At 30.7% G+C, this 22,252-nt stretch overlaps 1 protein-coding gene and 1 long non-coding RNA gene across 4 annotated transcripts in view; one reads left to right on the plus strand and one right to left on the minus strand.

Annotated features, from left to right (window-relative positions):
* The window catches only part of LOC148274676 (uncharacterized), a 49,161-nt gene extending 29,190 nt beyond the window's left edge, over nt 1-19,971 (plus strand). The window contains exon 2 of the long non-coding RNA XR_015824233.1: nt 19,902-19,971. This is a non-coding gene — a long non-coding RNA (uncharacterized LOC148274676). The remainder of the gene's footprint in view (nt 1-19,901) is intronic.
* Nucleotides 14,163-22,252, minus strand: part of bbg (PDZ domain-containing protein big bang) — a 131,284-nt gene continuing 123,194 nt past the window's right edge. For all 3 annotated transcript variants that reach the window (XM_088236790.1, XM_088236791.1, XM_088236792.1), the window contains 2 exons: nt 20,123-20,251; nt 14,163-17,811 (listed from right to left, as the gene is read on the minus strand). In XM_088236790.1, coding sequence (XP_088092916.1) covers nt 17,657-17,811; nt 20,123-20,251 — 284 coding nt within the window. In that variant the 3' untranslated portion in view covers nt 14,163-17,656. The remainder of the gene's footprint in view (nt 17,812-20,122; nt 20,252-22,252) is intronic.

Consider the following 22,252-nt stretch of genomic DNA (forward strand, 5'->3'; position numbering starts at 1 on the left):
ACATATTTGGCTTAATATTTTTTTCCTATTTTTTCAAACACATTAATTTGAAAAACAAGATTTATGAAAAATAAAAAAAATCAAACCAAAAATTCTACAAGATTAATATTTAAAAAAAAATATCTAAAAACTATACAGCATATTCAGTAGAAAGATTAAATAATAAAACATTCTACAGTAAAACAACAAGAAAATCAAAAGTACTGTTTCACACAGCTAGGCAAAGTGAACAAAAAACTATATATGAAATGCATGAATAAATAAATATAATTATCATTCACCATCTTTGAAAAAGTTCAAAAGGTTTGTTCAATAAGAACAATACCTACCCTACACTAAATATATCAGATACGTGGGAATAACTATTGCAGAGTTCATGAAGTCTATTTAATACTGCATTACAAGTATACACTGTCCGTGAATTGTTGCTACAAAACGGTGGCACCTGTCTAGTCATTCTTCCAGGCACCCTGAAGTTGATGAGAGATAACAGTTCAGAGCAATCCCATATTGAATTTACAATTTCGAATAAATTTAAAAGGTCTATAATTTTCCTTATATCGTTAAAATTTAACAAATTTAATGTTTTTAGTAAAAAATTGTAATTTAAAAATTCATGACTGATTCTAAGTTTAAAATTTATATACGGTAAGAATTTTTTTTTGACTCTTTCAAGAGGATTTTGGTGACAGTTGTAGTAAGGAGTTTATATTGTAGAGTTATACTCTAACTGGCTTTTCACTAATGAAGTATACATCAACTTCAAAGTGCCTATGTTTTTTAATTCCTTAGTCACACGTAAAATGAAGGCTAAAATTTTTAGAGATATATATTCAAGAATAAAAAAAACTGAATATAACTTTCCAAATTTATTTTATACCTCTATATCACTTTCACACTATAGATTTCTTAATATATTCTAAATTAAGTATACCCACACACAGGCCACGCCTATGTGGGATTTTTAATTTGGATAAATATAGTATAGTAATATATGTAATATAAGAAATAAACTAAAATGTTATGTAAATGGATACAATTATAAACACAGAGAAACACAAAGTCTAAACGCTACCTACCTAGATATTTTTTAATGCAGTATCTGAAATTTTTCCATTTGGTCTATTTCACAAATTATAATAAAAATAATATATATAATACTTTATGCTTGATTTAAAATTTGTAATTAAAATAAATCTGAAAATGCAACATTTGCAGCTATTGAGCGAAGGACAATCAAATTAATAATGTTCAACTTGAAGCTCAATATACAACCTACATTTTATTAGCTAATCTTTTATTGATGACGACACATTTGTTAAGAGTTTTTTGTTTGTTTCTAAGAAAAAAAAATACAATTCGTCATATCGTAATCGTTCAACCTGAAAAATCACAATAATACAATAGTCTAGAACCTTCCGCCCACTCGTCAGTCTGAGAAAAATAGTGGTTTATCAATTGGCGTTACGAAAACAAAGATTCAACGATTCGAGACGCATATATATATAAAATACGCTAGCAGTTACAGTTTACAGTACATCACGTTAATTATGACAAAAAAAAGAGTTTTTTTTTTTGTGTATATGCTAAATATATTTATATTTCATTTTAACGTGAACTAATTCACAATTTATTTGTCGTTGTTTTCGAAAACTTATTTTTTTGTGGTTTAAGGGGCAATCTGTTGGCCAGGTTCGTTACGAAGAGTTTCTTAAAGATTCTGGAACAGGCTTTATACATCCAAAAAAAACTTTCAATCGAACTGTTCATATTACCTGATCTATTTTTCTAATATTTGTTATTGTAACAGTAGTAACACCAAAGGAAAGGGGCATATCAATTTAACTTCAATATTACTACTCCAATTCTTTAATTATCACTATTTTTCAAGGGTGATCTTTTGCTTGTGGTTCGAAAAATGACACTTAGTGGTCGGGAAACCAGTTTAATATTAAATGTTCTAATATTGTTTTGATACTAATGAAGTTTGATCGGCAATCCTTTTAAAGACTAGCGGACCGGACCGTATTCGGATTACGATGGAAGCCCAAACGCCCGCGACGCGTATAAAACCCATTGAACATTATTTAGCTTTTAAAAATGTTTTTGCAAAAAGCATATTTTCTTTAAACAAATAATAACGCGCCTCATTTTCTTTTTTTACTTATTTTATGATTACAACCTTAGAGTATATACATCTATACTCTAAGATTACAACTTTTTTTTTTATAAAAGTATGTTTTAAGATTTTTCTATTAGGCATTTACAAGATTTTGATTTTTGTCATTTAGATACGTTTTCTGAATTGTTTAAATGTGATCTAATTTTTTTTGCAACAGATAGGGAAAATGTTTTTGAGAAGGTAATATGGAAGTCCAAGCATTTGGACATACTCAAAACGGTGTTGATTAAACTAGCTGGTATAAGTAGAAGTATATAAGAAGACAAATATTTTCAGGCGTTGCCTAAACGTTGCTTTAAACTTAGGTAGATCGGTGAATATTTCACAGTACGCAATGTGGCCACTTAAGCTCGTCAATGACAGATCATGAGCATATAAATGCCTGGACATCCATTTTCCTTTCTCAAAAATGTTTTCCCACTCTGTTGCAATAAATTTAGATCTTAATAACTCCCTAGGGAGGAAATCCAGCCTCTCTACACAAATTTGGACATATTCTACACATGTTTGTTTCAAACCCTTTGGCTGCTAGATAGTTTTTAAAAAATCTAATCCAAAACGCTTATACTTAAATACATTTTTTTAATTTAATACATGAACAATATATTATACTCCCAGGAGTTAGGAGGACGGTATATAAAAAGAAAACATTTTTGTGACAATAAATAATACCAGTTGATGCGATCCATCTTAGTAAGAAAACAAAATATAAGAAACGTAAAACACAGTATTATACACTATTTATATAAATTATATTAATAACTTTCACTATTAAAAATATTTAGGTAATATTTTTTAATTGCATCACTTTTAGATTTGCTATTCGACTTTTCGTTTTCTAGTTCATCGGGCAGTTTATTAAATTGGGAATCAATATTTTCCATATTTAAAAAATAAAAATGAACTGAACGCAGTTGTTAAATTTTTCGAATCAACCAATGATAGTGGTGTGATAGATTTCCGGTTTACGGGAAGCCAATCCACATTTTTTTTACTTTAACTTTTAATTGCCGTATTTTAGAATCGTAAACAAGCATGAACGAAACTCTCGGTTTTTAAAACAGTAGTGAGTGCGTGGTGGATTACACCGTTTTTTTCCTCATTCTATACTTTAAAAAATCTACATTCAATATTTTTTTTTCAAGACTTATAATATTTTTAAGATACATATGTCCACTGGACGATAGTGAATCACGGTTCGCCCACCCAATCGCTCGGCAATCGACCATCAAATGCCATTACTCGTTATGTTTTTCACTGCATAAATCTTAGAGGTCATTTAATTGTCACGAGTGTTCCGCTAAACCATTGTAATGGCTAATATATGGGAGACTAACAATCACTATTTATGCAATACTTTTCCTTGCCTCGGTAGCGACCAGGAATAAAGGATTTGTAATAATAACGTAATAAAACGTGTCCGATCAGATGAAGAACACAGTTCTGAATGTGAAAATGATCCGAAAATGATTCTATGATCCGAAAAGTCCAGTAGTTTTTTCATTTATTTTTTTCAATCAAACTAAGCCAATATAAAAAAATATATTTTGATGTATGGTATTATCAGCGCTTTAATTATTTTAAGTTACGTTATTTTACAATTACTCTGCTTGTGAAGTCACAAGTTCTATTCAGCGAGTTCTGCTTATTAGTCAGTTGGCTTCCCGTAAACCGGAAATCTATTCTTTTTTTATTTTTTTTAAAGAAACAGACAGTCGACAATGATTTAATATATTTTTTTTTTAAATACAGTTCAAAGATCGACCAGCAAAGTTTCTAAATAAAAATCATACATATTATTAAATTGTGTTACAAAAAAAGGATGTGTTTATGTGTATTTGTATGAGAGTAAGTGTAGATGTGTGTTTATGTGTATTAGTGTGGGAGTAAGTGTTGAGGAGTGTGCATCATTAAATAGTAAGTGGGATCGTATCGCAGCCAGAAATAATAAGTCTTAATTTATCTATCACAAAACTCTGTCATTGGTTGATACGGAAGAACTAGTGCCGTCATTCAATGTAGTTTGTTTTTATTTATTTTTTCAAACACTTACAATAAATTTCAATAAAGATCTGCCAGTTAGTAATTTTAATTTTGGTATAAAGCGAATGTAGAATTTATATTTTCTCTCATCAATGTCCAGTGGAGAAATCATCATCATTCCATGTCCGCTCCCTAGTTGGAGCATATGGTATCCACAAAGAGCCTCTATGCATCTCTATCAGCTGCCAACTCCTCTGCGTCCTCCCAAGTCAAGTTCTCAACCCGAAGTTCCGACATAAACTGCCGACAAACAGTCAGCAGTGGACGTCCAGGACGTCGAGAACCTGATGCCTTGTAAAGAAGGCATGCGTGGTCAAGGTTCTCAGGAGGCATCCGCAGTATATGGCCTAGCCAACCGTATCGCCTCCGCTTGACGACAGTTGTTACCGGAGTTTGATGCGTCCACTCTCTTATTACTTCATTCAGTGGAGTAAAAAAAGTAATAAAATAAATATTGAGTCAGTAAAAGCAATATCGGTGACACAACAAATTTTCAAAATTAGAAAAAAACGATAAATAATGCTGAAAAAAATCTCTTCATCCAAAAATTTGTATAAGTAATCAAATAGTTTTATTTATACGTACTGTACTCATTTCTTAAATTGAATTTCAATGAAAATATTTTTTCTTATTTACCTACTACTTTTTACCAGGCAGTTTTCTGAAAAATCAGGCATTTTAGACACCCTTAACAGGCATACCTTCATTTTAAAATGCTAACTCAGTGACAACTCTAATGTATGGGAGCGAAGTATGGAATTGGAAAAATGATGATGAAAGTAGCTTGAAAGCTGTCGAAATGCGATCCCTCAGGCGAATGTGTAGTAAAACGATGTATGATAGGTGCACAAATGTCGAGATCCGTGAACTGTGTAAGGCCTCAGCCTCATATGCATATGGTTCGGACATGTAGAGCGAACGGACAACGAAAGAACGGCTAAAAGGATCTACGATGCGAATGTTGATGGATGCAGAAAACGAGAAAGGCCGAGAAAGACATGGTACGATCAAGTCCATAAAATACTTGGAGATGGACATGTCAAAAGTAGGAATAATTGGCGTGCGTGCATGAGAAGATATATGAATGTAGAGGAAGCGAAGTCTGTGTGCAAAGATAGAGTGATATGGCGTTCTATCCTCTCTGCCTATCCCTACAGGGAAACGGCGTGATTGTTTTTTTGTGTTTGTTTGAACTCTATTTCCATATTGTTGCTAAACTCACGTTGAAAGGGCTAATCAAAATAGTAGCGTTAAATTCAATCAAAATCGCCAAAGAGCCAACCACTACACTACAAAGCTGACTGACTTCTACTCGATTTGCTTTTTCAGGATTTTTGCTCTTTTTTCTTTATCCGCCTGGACACATAACATAAATGAAATAAAACGGTATTTGTATAACCATGAATTAAAGCCAAAACAGTTTGTTTGTTTGTAATAATAGTATGTTAATACTTTTTAAATTAAACAAATGGATATATGTACCTGGGCCTCGATTATGATGGGAACATAAAGACGTCATCCCTTCACCTTGACGGTATAGTTGAAGATAAATTCCCTCTAGCAATTATAAAGATATACCACCGACCCCCCACCTTCAAGTTTTGGGTAGGTACATCGATATGAATCAAGGGGAAGCTTACGTCACGGTACACATATCTACGCTCTATAATAACATAGCTTCAGTATGACGTCATAGTTGAAGATAAAAGTCTCCCGACCGACTACAAAGGTATAAGTTTTGATGTAAGTACATCATTTTATACTGACGGGTCTAGAACCCCTCGATACGTTTATCTACCCATTAAAAGTGTCAAAAATATTGTTCCACGGAGCAATTTTTCCTTCAATTATTTATTAAAAATTTTAATCGTTTTGAAGTTGACACTTTTTTTCTTAAAAGCCTATTAAAAATATGAGAGAGAAATAAGTAAATTTAAAAGTCGATATTCCGACATAACACACACAAACGAGCGCTTAGATGTTAAAATAATGTCGCTAGGTTCTCTCCTATTAACAAATGAGAGTATCTAGGCGTCAGACACAGATTATATGCGTCAGAAAGTTACCACTCTAAAAAAAAAATTTAGTTATTATATTTTTTCCATCTGTTTTATTATCTTTCCGAGTGTATGTATCGAGACGTTAAAGGAGCCGGCTTTCTGGTCGATCAGTAGATACATACAGACGATCGTTAAGCGTACCGTCTAGGTGATTTTTAAAAGTCATGCAAAATTCATGTTCAAGGGAGCATGTTGAACGCGGACTAATTGTTTGCGGTCATTCCATTGGCTTGATTCGATCATGTGATGTCGATACGACAAGTAGGTAGAACATACCGAGGTAAGATACAAATAGTACAGAAGTCAATTATACCGTCTCGATATATACAAATGAAGATAGCGTTCATAATCGAGGCACTGGATATATGTACTTGGATACATTTTACTTCCAACAATACTAGGTTAATAGTGTTAGTATGTAGCGCGTACATAAATAATTAGTCAAACATGAGACCTGTCCTTGAACCGAGAGTTCCGTTGAGCGAATCACGATCGGCGAATGAATGTAAAAACCCAAAAATGGTATATTTCGTGATTGATCGTAGACTTAAGAAACATAATAACAACGGCTATCTAGTTTCTAGACTCTAGACATGTTCTCTAGTACGGAAATACATTATTATTTTGCTTGAAAAGTCCGCGCAGATGATGAATACACGTCTGCGCGTGAAATAGAACTTGACCCCTTATCATGTCATGCCTTGGTGTACTCTCTTGGTGACAAACCATTAAGTAAGGTTAACATTATTAAGGATCTCGGGGTTTATTTTGACACAAAATTAAATTTTAAACATCATATAGATTACATAATTCGTAAGTCACTTAAGCTACTGGGGATCCGGAACGGATACGGAAAAAACCGGAAACTGTTATATGTCTATAAATGAGTTTGGTTCGATGGAATCTTGAATATGCCTCATGCGTATGGAGTCCGCAATATCAAAATCAAATAAATTCAATATAATCTGTTCTAAAAAAGTTCTTCAAGTATCTTTTGTATAAGTTCCAAATTTAAATTACGAGCAACTTCTAACTCTTTTTCACTTTAATTCTCAGATAAAACGTCGCGTTGTTTTCGATATTAAATTTCTGTATAAGAACAATAAAACTGACATTTTTCATGATACTCTCTCAGTTTTTGCGAATAATCTCTTAGGAATAAATCTTATTTAATAAGTACACACGAACAACTTATTTTTTAATGCATTGTATTGTGTATTAAAAAAAAAAATATTCAAAAATACGTATTACATCTTATTATATAAATCTATTTTGTGTAATTCTATAATTAAAGATATATATACATGTAAAATTGTATCGACAAATGCTTTCAAATTGTTTGATTTCTAGTATGTATCTTTGTTGAATTACCTAAAAAAAAAAAAAAATTCTTTCAAAAATGCATGCCTTCGCTTCGTAAAATTAGTCATTTATATTTCATATCCTATAATTATATCTCACTCTAACGCCATCGAAATTGTACTTCGTTCTCGTTTCGAGTACCGTCAAACATGACAATTTTGCCCAGCCATGACAATTTTGACCACTGCCGAAATCCTTAACATTATTAAGTTTTAAAGTAATAAAAGTTACTGGTATCATAAAAATTACATTTGGTGAGTATATTTTGATAGTTCCATGGTAAAACTAAATATTTAGTTTACCGCCAGCTTCAGTTGATCACTTGAAATTTGAAGTTAAACTTGAAAGTCTGTTTGTGTATATCTACAAATATTGTCAAAACTTTTGTTGTTGCAGAGTTTGTGTTGAAAGGAGGCAAGTAAGTTTTATATATTTCATTGCATACACAATAAAGACGCTATAAGAACGTATTTCTGTATATCTATTTGAACAAACACAATAACAAACACGTCAAGGGTTGTCGCTATATACTACATTGAAAAAACATTATCCAAGAAAGTAGAAAAAAACAAAGTAGAAAATATAAAAGAAAATAAGGTAAATGGCAAAAACATAACGAGGTAACGGGATGTTTTGTTCAAACTGGCCCATAAATCAGATTTTTCGCCTAAGATTAAACAAATAAATTAATAAGATGTAAAAATCTGATGGGGGTTTCAACTCAAATACACGCTGAAAATGACAAGCCAGTTATTCTGTTCATTCAAACTTTTTATACCACACAGCAATTGGTAAACAATCTATCCGATTTTTCTCTGCCATCAGGATCAAAATATACCTACACCTTATGGAGAACATTGAAAAAAATGTCATAGCGACACGGAAACAACAGACTTTGATGCCTACTTATGCCTCAGTTGATGAATCAACAGATTTCGAGACATTCATCATAAGTCATTACGACGAATATGAACAACGTGCCTCCGAATCTTCGGCCGAGGAAAATGAAAAAACAGTGTCTGATCTGCTTGAAATTAATAACGGTGAAGAAGTCGCTTTCGTTTTAGTAAATTTTAACACTGTTGATACGCAAAATGACCAATATTATGTCGATTAAGTTATTGGCGCATCAACTACCACAATTTAAATATTGTTATATCATTTGTAAGACGCAAACGTAATGGAGCTTTGTGTGATCTCAAGTTGAGGATATTGCTGATGTATTTAATTGGAACATAGTGAAATCTTTACCTGAACCTGTAATCTGGCGTCAAGGTTTTCATAAATTCATTGTAAATCTTAAAAACTGCAAGATTGAGTCATTTTCTGTGAGTAAATTAAAAATTGTTGTACAGAAACCAATTTTAATTTTTACCATTCAAAAATAATTTAAACCATTAAAAAAATGTCAGAATATCCGACCATATTTTAGAAAGTTTTTTTATTAAATTTGCCAGCTTTTTGTGAAATTACGAAGACTTATTTTTTTATTTTAAATGTTTTTTTGTATAAATATTTTTAACAGTCTAAAGAATAAAATAAAACATACAAAATATTATGAATTCTGTACATAAAATACAATTTCAAAGTATAGGTAATCGTACCACAACTTGCTTCCCATTTTCTAACACGGATATTTACGACTAATATAAAATGGCCCCAAAAAATAAATGTATTTCGGTAAATGACAAGAACGCTAATGGATATTTATATGTAAAAAAAACATTGTATAAGTTTTGTCGGGTTGTGGTCCCGTCCGTGGCTAGTGTTGCGGACTCACGGGCCGGAGGTCCAAGGTTCAAGCCCCACTTTACTCCAACTTGATTTCCATTTTCTAATAGTGAGTTATTTACAACTCGTTGAAAATGGCCAACAAAATTGATATATTAGGGTAAATTATAAGAACGCTAATATTTATTTAAAAATTATTTTTTTTAAAGTTGTTTCAAACTGCGGTCTGACTTGTCTTCATACAATCGTACTCTCGGATTTTTTGACTGGATTATGGCACTTGATCAGTGATTTTTTGACACAATTTATAGCAGGGGCGTACGGCGAGGTTTTCGATTAGGGAAGCAGACACTTGGTACTGGGTACATGGGTAAAATTTCTGCCTCCTACTACTGCAGAAATTCAAATTAAGTACTTTGAAATTATTTATAAAGCAATTTTATGACATAATTTCAGGATAAAAGAGTATTTTATAATCATCATCATCATTCCGTTTCCGCACCTAATAGTGTACAGGGCACTGCATTGGTATACCAATCGCAGCGTATCGTAACCTTTTTTTGCTATATTAAGATAAGATGATCAGTCTTACGCTTCAGATACCGGTTTAGGAACGTTGAAATATTCTAGCGTGAAAACACCGTTTTAAATAATTATTTCATTGATAAGATGTGAGGTTGATACTATGCCAGGGATCGAACCTAAGACCTCTTGACCATTACACCACGAGGTTGACAAATATTATATTTGAAAATTTAATATTATAATTATAATACCATCGTGTAAACCGATTGAAGTCCTGAACTTGTTATAAAAACGTTATAAATATGAAAAATAAACTTGAATTAGTTTGTTAGAATTGTTTCCACAGAAATACTAAAAACCTCGATTTGCGCATGCGCGGGCTTGTGAATTCGGTACTGCCATAAAATAACTAAAAGACTTACGCAGTTCCATATTTCATTATAAGACGAAGCACAGTGTATTTTACTTCAGTCCGCGCATAACTGAAAACTTGTTTATATTAACATATTACAACAGAGATGAAGAACATTTAAGAGAAGGTAATATAGAAGTCCAAGCATCTACAGGGCTTATGACCTGTCAATGGCTGGTTTAACTGGTCACTTTACACACTGTGTAACATTCACCATTCTGCCTATATTTGAACATCTATATTCCTTCAATTCTTTCATATGTTGATGTTTGTGAAGTTAAAGAGCTGAAACCTTTATTTATGCGGGTGAGATTCATTAAATTGAATTATTTCACCTACATACTACGCAACGCCTGAAAATATATTTTTTTCAATTTCTATACTTCTTCATGGACCAGGTAATTTATCAACATGTTGATCATCTTACAGCTCGTTTTATTAATGAAAAAAATATGTGGATACTGATTGTTTATATGTCAAATTTTTGAGAAAGTATTGGTGCCATCCTATCTATGGACAGACCGCGCATTCAATGCCTATATTATTATGTAGATATTTACTATTAGCGTGTCCCTATCGTTTTGATTTTTTAATAAATTGTTTCTTATGGGAGCTAGAACCATCCAAAAACCCAAAAAAGCGCCCGCTTTTCTCTACCGTCTCTGGATATACGGTAAGAATACAAATATGATATCGCTTAAAGAGATAGTGCTCATACTCTTTCTCAAAAAAAAAAAACGAAATCGGTTCAGTTTCGGGGTGCTGAGAACGGGACAACGAAACCTCGATTTTGTCAATTTTATAATTGAACTTGTAAGGTTTACACAAGTGTATTTTTTTAAAATTTGATTTCTTATAGCTTTTACCGTTCTTGGTAATTAATTAGCCAGGAATAAACAAAATTTACTAATGTCAAATGGGAGCAATGTTGTTTTGTTTTTACAAAAAAACAAAGCAGAAAACTAAGAAAAACGTTAAACTATTTTAAAATAAGTAGATCGATCTTAAAATTAAAATAACAAAAATTTCGAATTCATATGTGAATTCTTATTTAAAAAATATTTTTCAAACTGTACATCAATGCCATCTGTGAAAAGCATCAAACTATTTTACTGCACATAGCGCGCCATCTGTTAGAATCATAAAACTATTTTAAAGGATACAATAATGATATTGAAATAAAAACATAGATGTCTCTACTCACAAATATCAAAAATAAAAATATTTTTTGATCAGTAATAATGTGCCTATGCCTAATGTTTTATTTCTTAATTATCTTATAATCACAGTTACATATTTTTAAAATGTTCATTATAAACACACACGTAGATACCTACTATTCATTATTCCTTGATGTTATTTCCCATTTATTTTTTTATATTTAACCCCCACTGTAATGAAGGAATGAGGGAAGTTCTTTGTTTTTTAATTTTAAAATTTTATATTAACTATCAAACTAAGCTACTTTTAATGCATCATATTTTCATCGCTATAATTTTATAAAGTTTTGTTATTTAAAAATTACTCCGCACGTGACCTCAAGAGTTGTAGGCAGTAAGTTGCACTGACATCAAATAGAGCCCCGTTACGTCAAAATACACTTAACTTTGAAAACAATAGCTACCCGGAAACTGGACATCTATCCTAACACTTAAATATGATTTACTTGAATGACTAGTACTAAAAAACTTGTGGCGTTGTTCAAAGTAGTTCACTTTTATTAAAATATTTTTTTTAATTTCATACATTTGCTAGTCTATGTCACAAGAGTATCTTAATAATGTACACTCGAAGATAAGTCTTCCACTAAGATTTTTTATATGCAATAGGTTTATTATCAGAATATTACAGTTCTGTGTGTGAAACAGAATCAGAAACCTGGACAGGCGTTTTCGACTCGGTGGCTATACTTAATCGAGTAAGGATAAGCCCACCTTGTAGTGTTTGCATTTGCCTACCATTTTTGAGGCCTCAGGTTCGATTCATAACAGAGCCGACGCGGAATTTTGTTTTAATGGTAGTTTATAACACCAATATTTTACTGTCCCTGAAATGGTCCTTGAAGCATAAGACTGATCACCTTACCTTCCTCGCAAAAAATATTTAGGTACGCTGCGATTGTACTAATGAGTACTAATGCAGTGCCCTATGCTCCACTTGGTACGTATAGGAAAATTATGATGAAATTTAAAAAAGAATATTTATATAAAGGTCGACAAGTTTGCTAAGAGTTGACAATACCTTTTAGATACGAGTCCAAATGAACAAGTACTCTTACAAAACACAATTTATTGATTCACGAATTAAATTTCTAATGCCAAATTTAATGCATGGAATCGGAAGGAAAAATGACTGAAAGCTGTCGAAATGCAATTTATTATTCGGGCAATGTATGGAAAAAAATTGTCGAGATCTATGCTAAATGAAAATCTGAGATAAGCATTATCGACATAATTCAATAAAGTTCAATTGCTAAGATGGTTTAGCCACGTGGAGTGATAATCCACATGTTTACAGTGCGGATATACATAGATGAATACAGAAGCCAAAGAAGACCAAAAAAGACATGACCCATGATAGCAAATTCAAGTTGAAAAATTAAAATGTGAAAGTTTTAATAATAGGCAAAACAAGAGTATGAATAAATTGAAAGCAAAGTATGTACGTACAATTGGAATGTTATTCTATTATCACTGCGTACCTTTACAGGGAAATTAAATGATGTCTTAAAACACAGGAACCTCGTTTTGCACAGTTTTGAAATAACATGGTCCAAGCAATTGTTTTTTTTTTAAACATTAGTTCAACAATGCTAAATAGTTATAATAACAATTATTACACTGTTTGTTATTGAAATGCCCTAGATCGCCCTTTACTGACTTGGTGTATCTTTATATAATTCTTCTGTTCTGTGATGTCACTGAACTCCTCCTAAACGGCTTAACTGATTTACGTGAGGTTTTCAGCGAAATGTAGATCTTTGCGTTGCACGTGTTCGTAGATATTAAATTTTTCAATCGAATCTGTAAAAAAAAAGTTAAAAGAATTCGACGAGAATGCAAATACAAAAAAAATGGAAAGATGTTGTTTTTGAATGTTTACAAACAACATTCGCTTTTTATGGATCCCAATAAGATTTCCTTATATTTCTTATAATTTCTTCCCATTCATTTCTTTTTACTGGATTATTTGGTATTACTCAAAAAATATTAACTGACATACAATTCATTTTTGAAAAATTGTATTCTTGAATAAAATGCACCCCTGTTGGTGAGAAGAGCCAAGTTCGAGATTTGCAAAAAAAAATCTGTATTTGAAAATGAATTATTTTATGTTTTGGAATTCAACCATAAACACATATCTAGGCACCTACTTAAATTCAATATTTGAATATTTATAATTTTAAGTTGTGGAATTCAATCATAAAAAAGTACCTACTTATCAATGAAAAGTCTTTTTTCCAAGGTAATATCAGCCAAGCCAACGTTTAGGCAGGAAAACGTTGGTCAGGTCCGCTAGTAATAATATATAATGATAGTGAATAATTTTTGTTGCAATTTCTTATAGTATTTTGATGTCATGTTACATTTTAGAAAAAATATAGGGTACAAAATAGTAAACAATTTATTTATTTTTAATCGCAAATAGTTAAATTCTGAAATCTCGGTCCTATCATGGTGCAGTATGCAACATGTCAAGATGGTTGTGTTGGATTCCAGATTTAATCTCAATAAAAGTGCTTTTTTCAAGACCTGGTACTTTGTGCAACCATTTAGGTGTATTGGTTTATCACGACGCAAAAACGTATTACATTTACACGGATAATATTAAATAAAAGCAGAATATATTTATACTTATGTAGCTTTATTTATATTTTTGACAACAAAACTAGGTACAAAATTCAAAATAAATGAGTCAAAAAACGCAACATAAAATATATAATTAAAATAACAATGATCACACATGAAGGCAAAAAATATTCTTACAATTATTTCTCAGAAATTTTGAACTTCTAGAGATCGGTACGCATCGACCTATTGATACACAGACAAGGCCCTGTAGAGTAAAATATTTTTTAAAGTAGTAACATGTAAACGTAGTAATATTTACCGAGGTTGTCAATGTTTGTGTATTATATACCACGGTTGCATTCGGGGATACAGCCTAATCTACGAAAACTAGAGAATATATATTTTCAGTATTTAAAAAGTTTGTATTTAAATGTTTCATAAAATCCGTTTTTGATGGATCCCAATCAGATTCTTTCCTTAAATTCGTTTTATCTTTACCCATTTCTTTATTTTTACTGGATGTTGCGGAATGCTGAAATACAATTAACTCACATTTACCGTATTTTTAAAACCGTATTCCTATAAGTGCACAAAAGAACTTCGTTTTTTGTGCCACTTGGCGTAGTTTGACATTTAAAATAAAGCATTATTTATTTTGATATTACATAATTATTTAAAGCTTCGTCAATCACTTGTAAACAAATACTTCCCAATGAAAAGTTACACCATTATTTTTACAATGTTTATCATAACGATGTTTACACGTTTGCACTACACAAGCAGGCATTTTGGTCCTGATTCTTAACGTCAAAAGCTCACGCAACACCCGGCTGGCGGTCAAAGAACGACTAAATACGCGTTGGGCATCAGTTAAGTGTCATCATTTTTGAGGGCTCAGGGCCCGTTTATGTGTATCGATAGGTCGATATCGGTATGTAATAAGCTACTTATTTAGATACAAAACTATTATGATGATACATGTTAATACTTTGATTAAGATATAAATTACTAAAACAGAAAAAAAGGATTCAATTTTATTTAATGATTTTAATATAATGTGAAAATACTTTATTTTCGATCGTTTGAAAAATTATTTTAAATTTCAGTTATAAGGTATGTTTTCACAGTTGGGATAGGTATATAGAATTTTATATTAAATAATTTTACAATATTACGAATGAGCCAAATTTTGCAAAACTCTATTTAAAAATGTTTTATAGCCAAATTACAAAAGTGATTTTGAATACAGTTTTTGCGGAATTCGCATACATGCATAATTATAAGGGTTGTGGTCCTGCGGCTAGCGTCCCGGACTTCAGATCACGAGGTCCGGGGTTAGAACCTCGCTCTACGACAGGTTTCCCATTTTGTAACTATGATAATTAGGAAGGCAAATATACGTATAAAAAAAATAATATTATCTATAACTGGATTTCCTAAGCTCCGGTGGGTCCCGTCTTTGTCTCATAGGCCAGTAATAACCTTTCCTCTAAATACCATAAATATATAAGTATACATTTGTATTAGAATGACCCTACCTTTCCTTTCAAACAAATAACAAACTAAAATGTTGGTAACTCTTTAGTATGCTTTGTGATAATTTGGAAAATCCCTTAAATGATCGATTATCCTATCTGTGAAAACTCTCGACATTTGACGGTGAAAGTCTAAATATTTAAATAATCATTCAAAGAAATAGGCAAGAATATTCTTCCAAATAAATAATTATAAATAAAATATATTTAATAATTTTATATTACACTTTAAGTAGACTTAGATAATGCAACGATGAAAAATAATTTGTCGATTTATTAAATCATAAATGCGAATAGGTTGTTATATTTCAAACAGCTTCGCTAAAGTAAGGATTTTAAAAATACCTTTGATAATACTAATAATTCAAACAACATACACAATGATAAAAAGATGACCATTTCAAACCAAGTAAAGTTAAAAAGCCAAGTAAATTATATAAAATTCAACAATAGAAGAAAAATGGGTTTAATAAAAGAGTAACCTTTATCTATTGTTTTTCAAGACAGAAAATAAATGAATATCAACAAATATTTTAGTATGAAATGGAAGTAAATACAGAAAAAATTTAATTATGTAATTAATAGAAAAAGGTTACATTGTAATTTAAAACTTGACACCGATAACCAATTAGTAACACATTTTGGGAGAATATTTTCATACTGGCAAGATTTAACATTACTACTGTGTACTGTTTTCCCAGGATGGTCTGTGTTCAATTTAGAGCATTAGATTATTTATCCTTCAGTTCACACAAGGCACGTGATCAGTCTATATACAAGAGTAATAAAATTGGCACATTTTAGATATTTCACCATATCTTTAGCAGTATTTCTTTCACAAAGAATAATATCAAAACATATCAATCGAATATCAATGTAGAGTAAATGAAATTATTTTTGATTAAAATTATCATGATAGTTCGAAATAAATATACATATTTTTTTAAATAAATAATAATAATGGTTGATTGCTCAAATGCAATTCGTCCGAGAGTCAATAAAATTCTCAGCGAAAATAATTATCAATATCCAACAAGCACAAGGTTTTTTTATGAGAAAATTGTCTATTCACTAAATAAAGTTACTAGTCGACAATTGAAAAGAACCACATAGTGCATTTATTCGTTTTGTCAATACCTTTTTTGGTAAAAATGTATATTATTGCTTTTTAGAAAATTAATTCAAGTTGAAAGGTCGGTATTTTGTCGATTATGACTATTGCCTATAATGCAACAATATTGTTTTTAAGTATTCGTTAAATACAGCATTCGTGGTGTAGTGGCTAAGACTCGGGCAAATAAGGTTTCCGGTAAACAGAAATATTAAATGTGATTTTTCCCCAGACTGGATGTTCTGTGCTGTGGATTCACCACTGTGATTAGGACTCCTGGCCTGCTGTGGTCCAAAAAACATAAAATACCTTATTTTTACGCAAACAGTTTACCGACAAAAGTACGTTATTTAAATTTGAACGTTGATTGTTAAAAAGATGAGAAAAATATACTGAATAAGATAACATTATTAAATTCAGATAAACAGTACATTGACATCAAAGCATGTTTTGATTTTAACAAAAATAAATAATATGTAATCTCCTACATAAATATATTTTAATAAAATAAATCCTTAGAAACTAAACAATGATTTAAATATAATCAAATATTGCTTTATATATCTTAAATTCTAATACAATAAAAAATCACTTTTACATGTTACACAGTTTATTCAAAATCTCACGCAATAAAAAAGTCTAATCTCTGTACATCTTTTCCTTTATAAAAAATCCGATCGCAATGTACATATTTCGCAATCAAGATTTAATAATTTTTTTAATCAATAAAAGTAAAACCCAATCGGATTACAAACATTGTGGTCATTTTAATTACTTGTTACAAAAAATATATACAAAACCGTGCTTATTTCACATATCAAATGTTAAATAAAAATTATAAAACCAAAATAATATAACTGAGATGAAAAAATTGTTCAGAGATTAGAGGATTGCGTTGGTTTTTTTACGGGGCCCTTAGTTTTAGGGTGATGGGACCAGCGGGAAGCCCCCTTAGAACACTCATAGCTTGAGTCCGGGTAAACCCAGCCAGGTGAGACTCTCCTACTGAGATTAACTCACTGCCAGGCGTAATCTTACCACTGTTCGCTGCGGCTCCACCTGTGAAAAAAGTAATAGTCAAAATCAAGATATTTTTATGTAAGTAAAAGAGAAGTGGGAAATTACACTTTCAAGTGACAAACTATTTTTTTTTCATTAATGTGTTTTTATTTTTTTTTATTTATAAATTTCATAAAAGGTACATGTTTTTTAAAAATTCTATACATATCTACTTTTATACATCTAGTACATGTTATCACTGTAACTCTTCAAAAAAAGAGACTAACTATTGTGCTCGGAGAGTGACTTACACTTTTGTGGTTGTTTATTTATAAGAATTTATAACATTTTAAATATACGAGTACATGAGAAAAAAATAAAAACATAGGATATTTAAAGAAAAAACAATATTACATTCATACTAATTAAAATTAAATGTAGTTTTTACACGTGTTCAAAAAATTTCTTTATATTTACTTTAAATTTATTTATTAGTATATTATTTTTAATAGTTTTTAGTTCATTCCTGAGATAATTAGAATTTTTTACACCTTTGAAGACAAAGTTATTTTGACCATGACTTGTGTGGAATTTAGGAATTTTAATATTACGTTGGTATCTGAGTGACTTATTCATCTCAAATTCTTTTATTTTTCCTTCTTTATAAATTTATATAATAGAATTTATTTAATAAAGAGTGTCTACTGTATGAACCTTAAATATTTAATATAGACTTTCAGTATTGAATATTGAGGGTTTCTTTAAAATTACTGTAATAATAAATCTTTGTATTATTTAAAGAGGGTTTAATATATTGGCATATGCACCACCCCATACCATATTGTAACAAAGATTGTACAATTGTAAATACCGATGCAGTACATTCTGAAGAGAAATACATAAAATTTTGGGAATTTACGGGGCTTATGACATGTCATTGCCTGCTTTAAGTAATTACACGCTAGCAGGTGAAATAATTCGGATGAAAATAAACAACATAACTAAAGGTTTCATCTCTTTTACTTTACAAAAATCAACAGCTGAATATGTAATGAAGAAATATCGATATTTAAATACAAACACAATGCGTCACCACTTTAACCAGTCAATAACAGATCATAAGCCCTGTAAATGCCTAGACTTGCTTATTCCCTATTTTTTATGTTCTTCATCTCTTCTGTAATATATTAATGAGGTTTTTTTGCATAAATCTAAATTTAGAAATAAAATAAAATAAATTGATCTGAAATATTTTTATGAGACCGTTCTTCAATGGGGACCCAAAAACTATTTATGAATGATAATTTTTTTATTCATAAAAATAAAATGTTTGACAAGTTTAATTTTAATGAACCATTTTCGCTATTGCCTTCATTAGACAAAACGCATAAGAAACCATGCTTAAAATTAAAATACCCATCCAGTTTTTCATTGGATACCATTTAAAAAATAAAATGGAAAGAACCGGGTTGTGGTCCCATAGCTAGTGTTGCAGAATCACGTCCTGAGGCCTGAGGTTCGAAACCCACTCATGGTTGAGTGGGTTTTGAAGTTGTGGTCAACTCGATTCCCATTTTCGAATAGGGAGTATTTTACAATTCGTTAAATAAGGTCCCCAAAATTAAAATATTTAGGTAAATCATAAGAACATAAAAATAAATGAACAGTTTCTTTGCTCATATTTTAGACAGGTACAAAAATAATAATATTAAAATTACTAGTATTTAATGTTTTTCCTTGTTGATGCAAATACATAGGTAATGAGATTTTTGGATGTCACTGGCCAAAAAACGGACATATTATTCTCGAACATTTTTGTATTTTAAAGTTTTTTTTTTATTCTTCTTGCTGCCCGGAAAAGCTTCACTGAAGACTTGGCATACCACTGCCGCAAGTTTTACAGCTAGGAAGTTCTTCTACTCCCAGGGGTTCTAATCTGAACACTGTCGAGGCCGTAGAAAACACTTTTATAAAAGGGTTTTCTACAGCCGCGAGAGGGTTTAGAATAGCAGCACAGGCCCCATTCTGCTCGCATATTTCCCTGGGTGTGTCCGAAATACTGCCACTTTTAGATTTTAATAGTCTTTATTTTGGACTCTAACTTTTTTAATCTACTTTTTGCTGAGGGTCTAAGCTTCCATTTCTTACAGGAGCACAGAGAATACGCGGCACCGCAAAATGCGCATTTGGAGGTCACGATTAATATCATGGTTGGACAACACCTTTCTCATTCTGATGAACGTGGATCTTGCGTGTTTTGATACGGCATTTAATTCCAATAATATCAAAAACATTTTACATCGATAACCAGTTAAATTACCAGAAATAATAAAAACTTCAAGCGGCCATAAAAAATTCTCAAAATGCTCACCAGTAAATAATCTATTGATCAACAAAGGTCTGCTCCCTCCTCCTTGGAGAGAAATTCCTAAACCAGCTCCACCGGGAGTATCGTCTGTTTTATCCAGTACTATGGAAATCACAGCTGAAGACTTGTCAACTACAAATAAAAATGTAATTATAAAAATAAAATTTTAACATGTTAAGTACCTAGATATGTGTCGATACGACTATTGGATAACGCTAGAAATTATATGTGTATGTATAATTTGTATTTTAATATTTATATCTGATTATTTTTTTCACATGGTCTTCTTTGGATTTTTTTTATTTTTACTGTTAAGTTTAGTTTTCTGAATTGTTATTCTATTGCATCACGTGTTTTTTTTTTTATTTTAATTTAATTTTTAATTTAATTTAATTAATTTTACTATGTATTTTTACTGTTAATTATTATGGCTTGACACGGGCACAGCCTAAAAAGTCTTAATAAGCTCATTCAAATTTAAACGAGTGTAATTTTGAATAAATAAATATCCAAATTTTATAAGAACATTTTTTTATCTTAAGTCTTAAGTGCAATGAGAAATTGATCAAAAATATGGTTTCTTGGTCACAATTATTGAAACACAGTAATTTATTATGCCTATATACTAAAATACAGAAAGAAAAACAATTGTAGTAATTTCACATTTGACATATATATTCAGGTCCAATGAATTATGTTTTGTTGATATTTTTAATTAGAAGTTAACGTAAATTTTACAATTCTTTGTTTCTGTTTTATTTTCAGCCCTGTAAAATTCACGGATAAGATAAAAATATTACATTTTTTAAAAATATATAAAAAATAAATCATCTATTTTAGAACTCAAAATAAATTTGATGAGTTTTAGAAACGTAATGTAAGTTTGTTAATTCTTGACATTTGGGCTATTAAATGACAGAAATTGATAAATCTAAGCATGGCAAAATATGTTTTTTTTTAACTCAAACTATTTTCAACGATAAGGGAAGATGTTATTAAATCAATAACGTTATTCAAATTAATCAAGTACAAGTATTCAATTAATTAACAAATAACAAGAAAATGGTTCTAATATTGGCGAAACAATCTTAGAACTAATAAAAGTAAATTATTCAATTTAACAATATGGCCTTTTTTAAAAATTAAATCACGCTAATATTTTTGAAAACTTTATTACCAAAAATAAATAATATATTTTTAAGGTCCACATAGATGATGATTTTTCGATGTAATTAAGATGATTGCAGTATGAACATAGACAAATGACATTATTGTTACAATGGCTGGCTTTAATGACACATTCCGCAGAAGCCGCATACTACTGTTTACTTTCTGGAGTCAAGGCCTCGAGGTGAACTTCTTTAGACTAGTAATAAAGGAAGTAGTAAACGTTTTTCTTTTGTTCATTGGGTTAATTAGCAAAATATGTGGTATGCAAATAAAGCATTAACATGTAGTTTTACCAAAGAAATATAAATGGATTAACATTGTGGTAGAACATATCGTAGATCGATACGGATGTTATAAATCTGCCATTTTATTTATTCATTTATCAACGGACACGGTCAATAAATACAAAAAAATAAAAACTTAAATTTCTAAAAAATATAAAAAAGTAAAGACATGGGTGGAAGATAGATGATATTTTGATGTTGAATAAGTTCATGCTGTTTCCCGACAGATGGTGTAATCTTAGCCTTTTTAGATAGAGAAATACTATAGCCAACTTCATCGTGAAGCTCCACTATTACGCTTGAAATTACAGTATACGTAAGTGTAAACAATGTTTTTCATTTTACTGTTTTCCTTTTTTTCAATTCTGCAGCTGAAGCCATATAACTCTTGTAGAGACCTACGGCGATTATGCTCTGTAGGAAACAACATGCAGAGATTGGTTTCGACGCTTTGAAAATATTAACGTTGATTTTGAAGATAAAGAACGCTCTGGCGTACCAAAAAAGTTTGAAGGCGAAGAATTGTAATCATTACTCGATCATTAAGAGTTGACCACACGATAGTGCCAAACCATTAGGAATGATTTAAAAGCAAGAAAATTAGACGCCGTACAAATTGGAGATAATAAACGTCGAATAAAAACAGCTTGTTCAAGTCCTCAAAATAACAGGACTGATC

Source organism: Micrasema longulum, unplaced genomic scaffold (genome assembly GCF_059751315.1).
Source record: "Micrasema longulum isolate JH-2025_06_02 unplaced genomic scaffold, ASM5975131v1 h1tg001607l, whole genome shotgun sequence".
Taxonomy (NCBI): Eukaryota; Metazoa; Arthropoda; class Insecta; order Trichoptera; family Brachycentridae; genus Micrasema; species Micrasema longulum.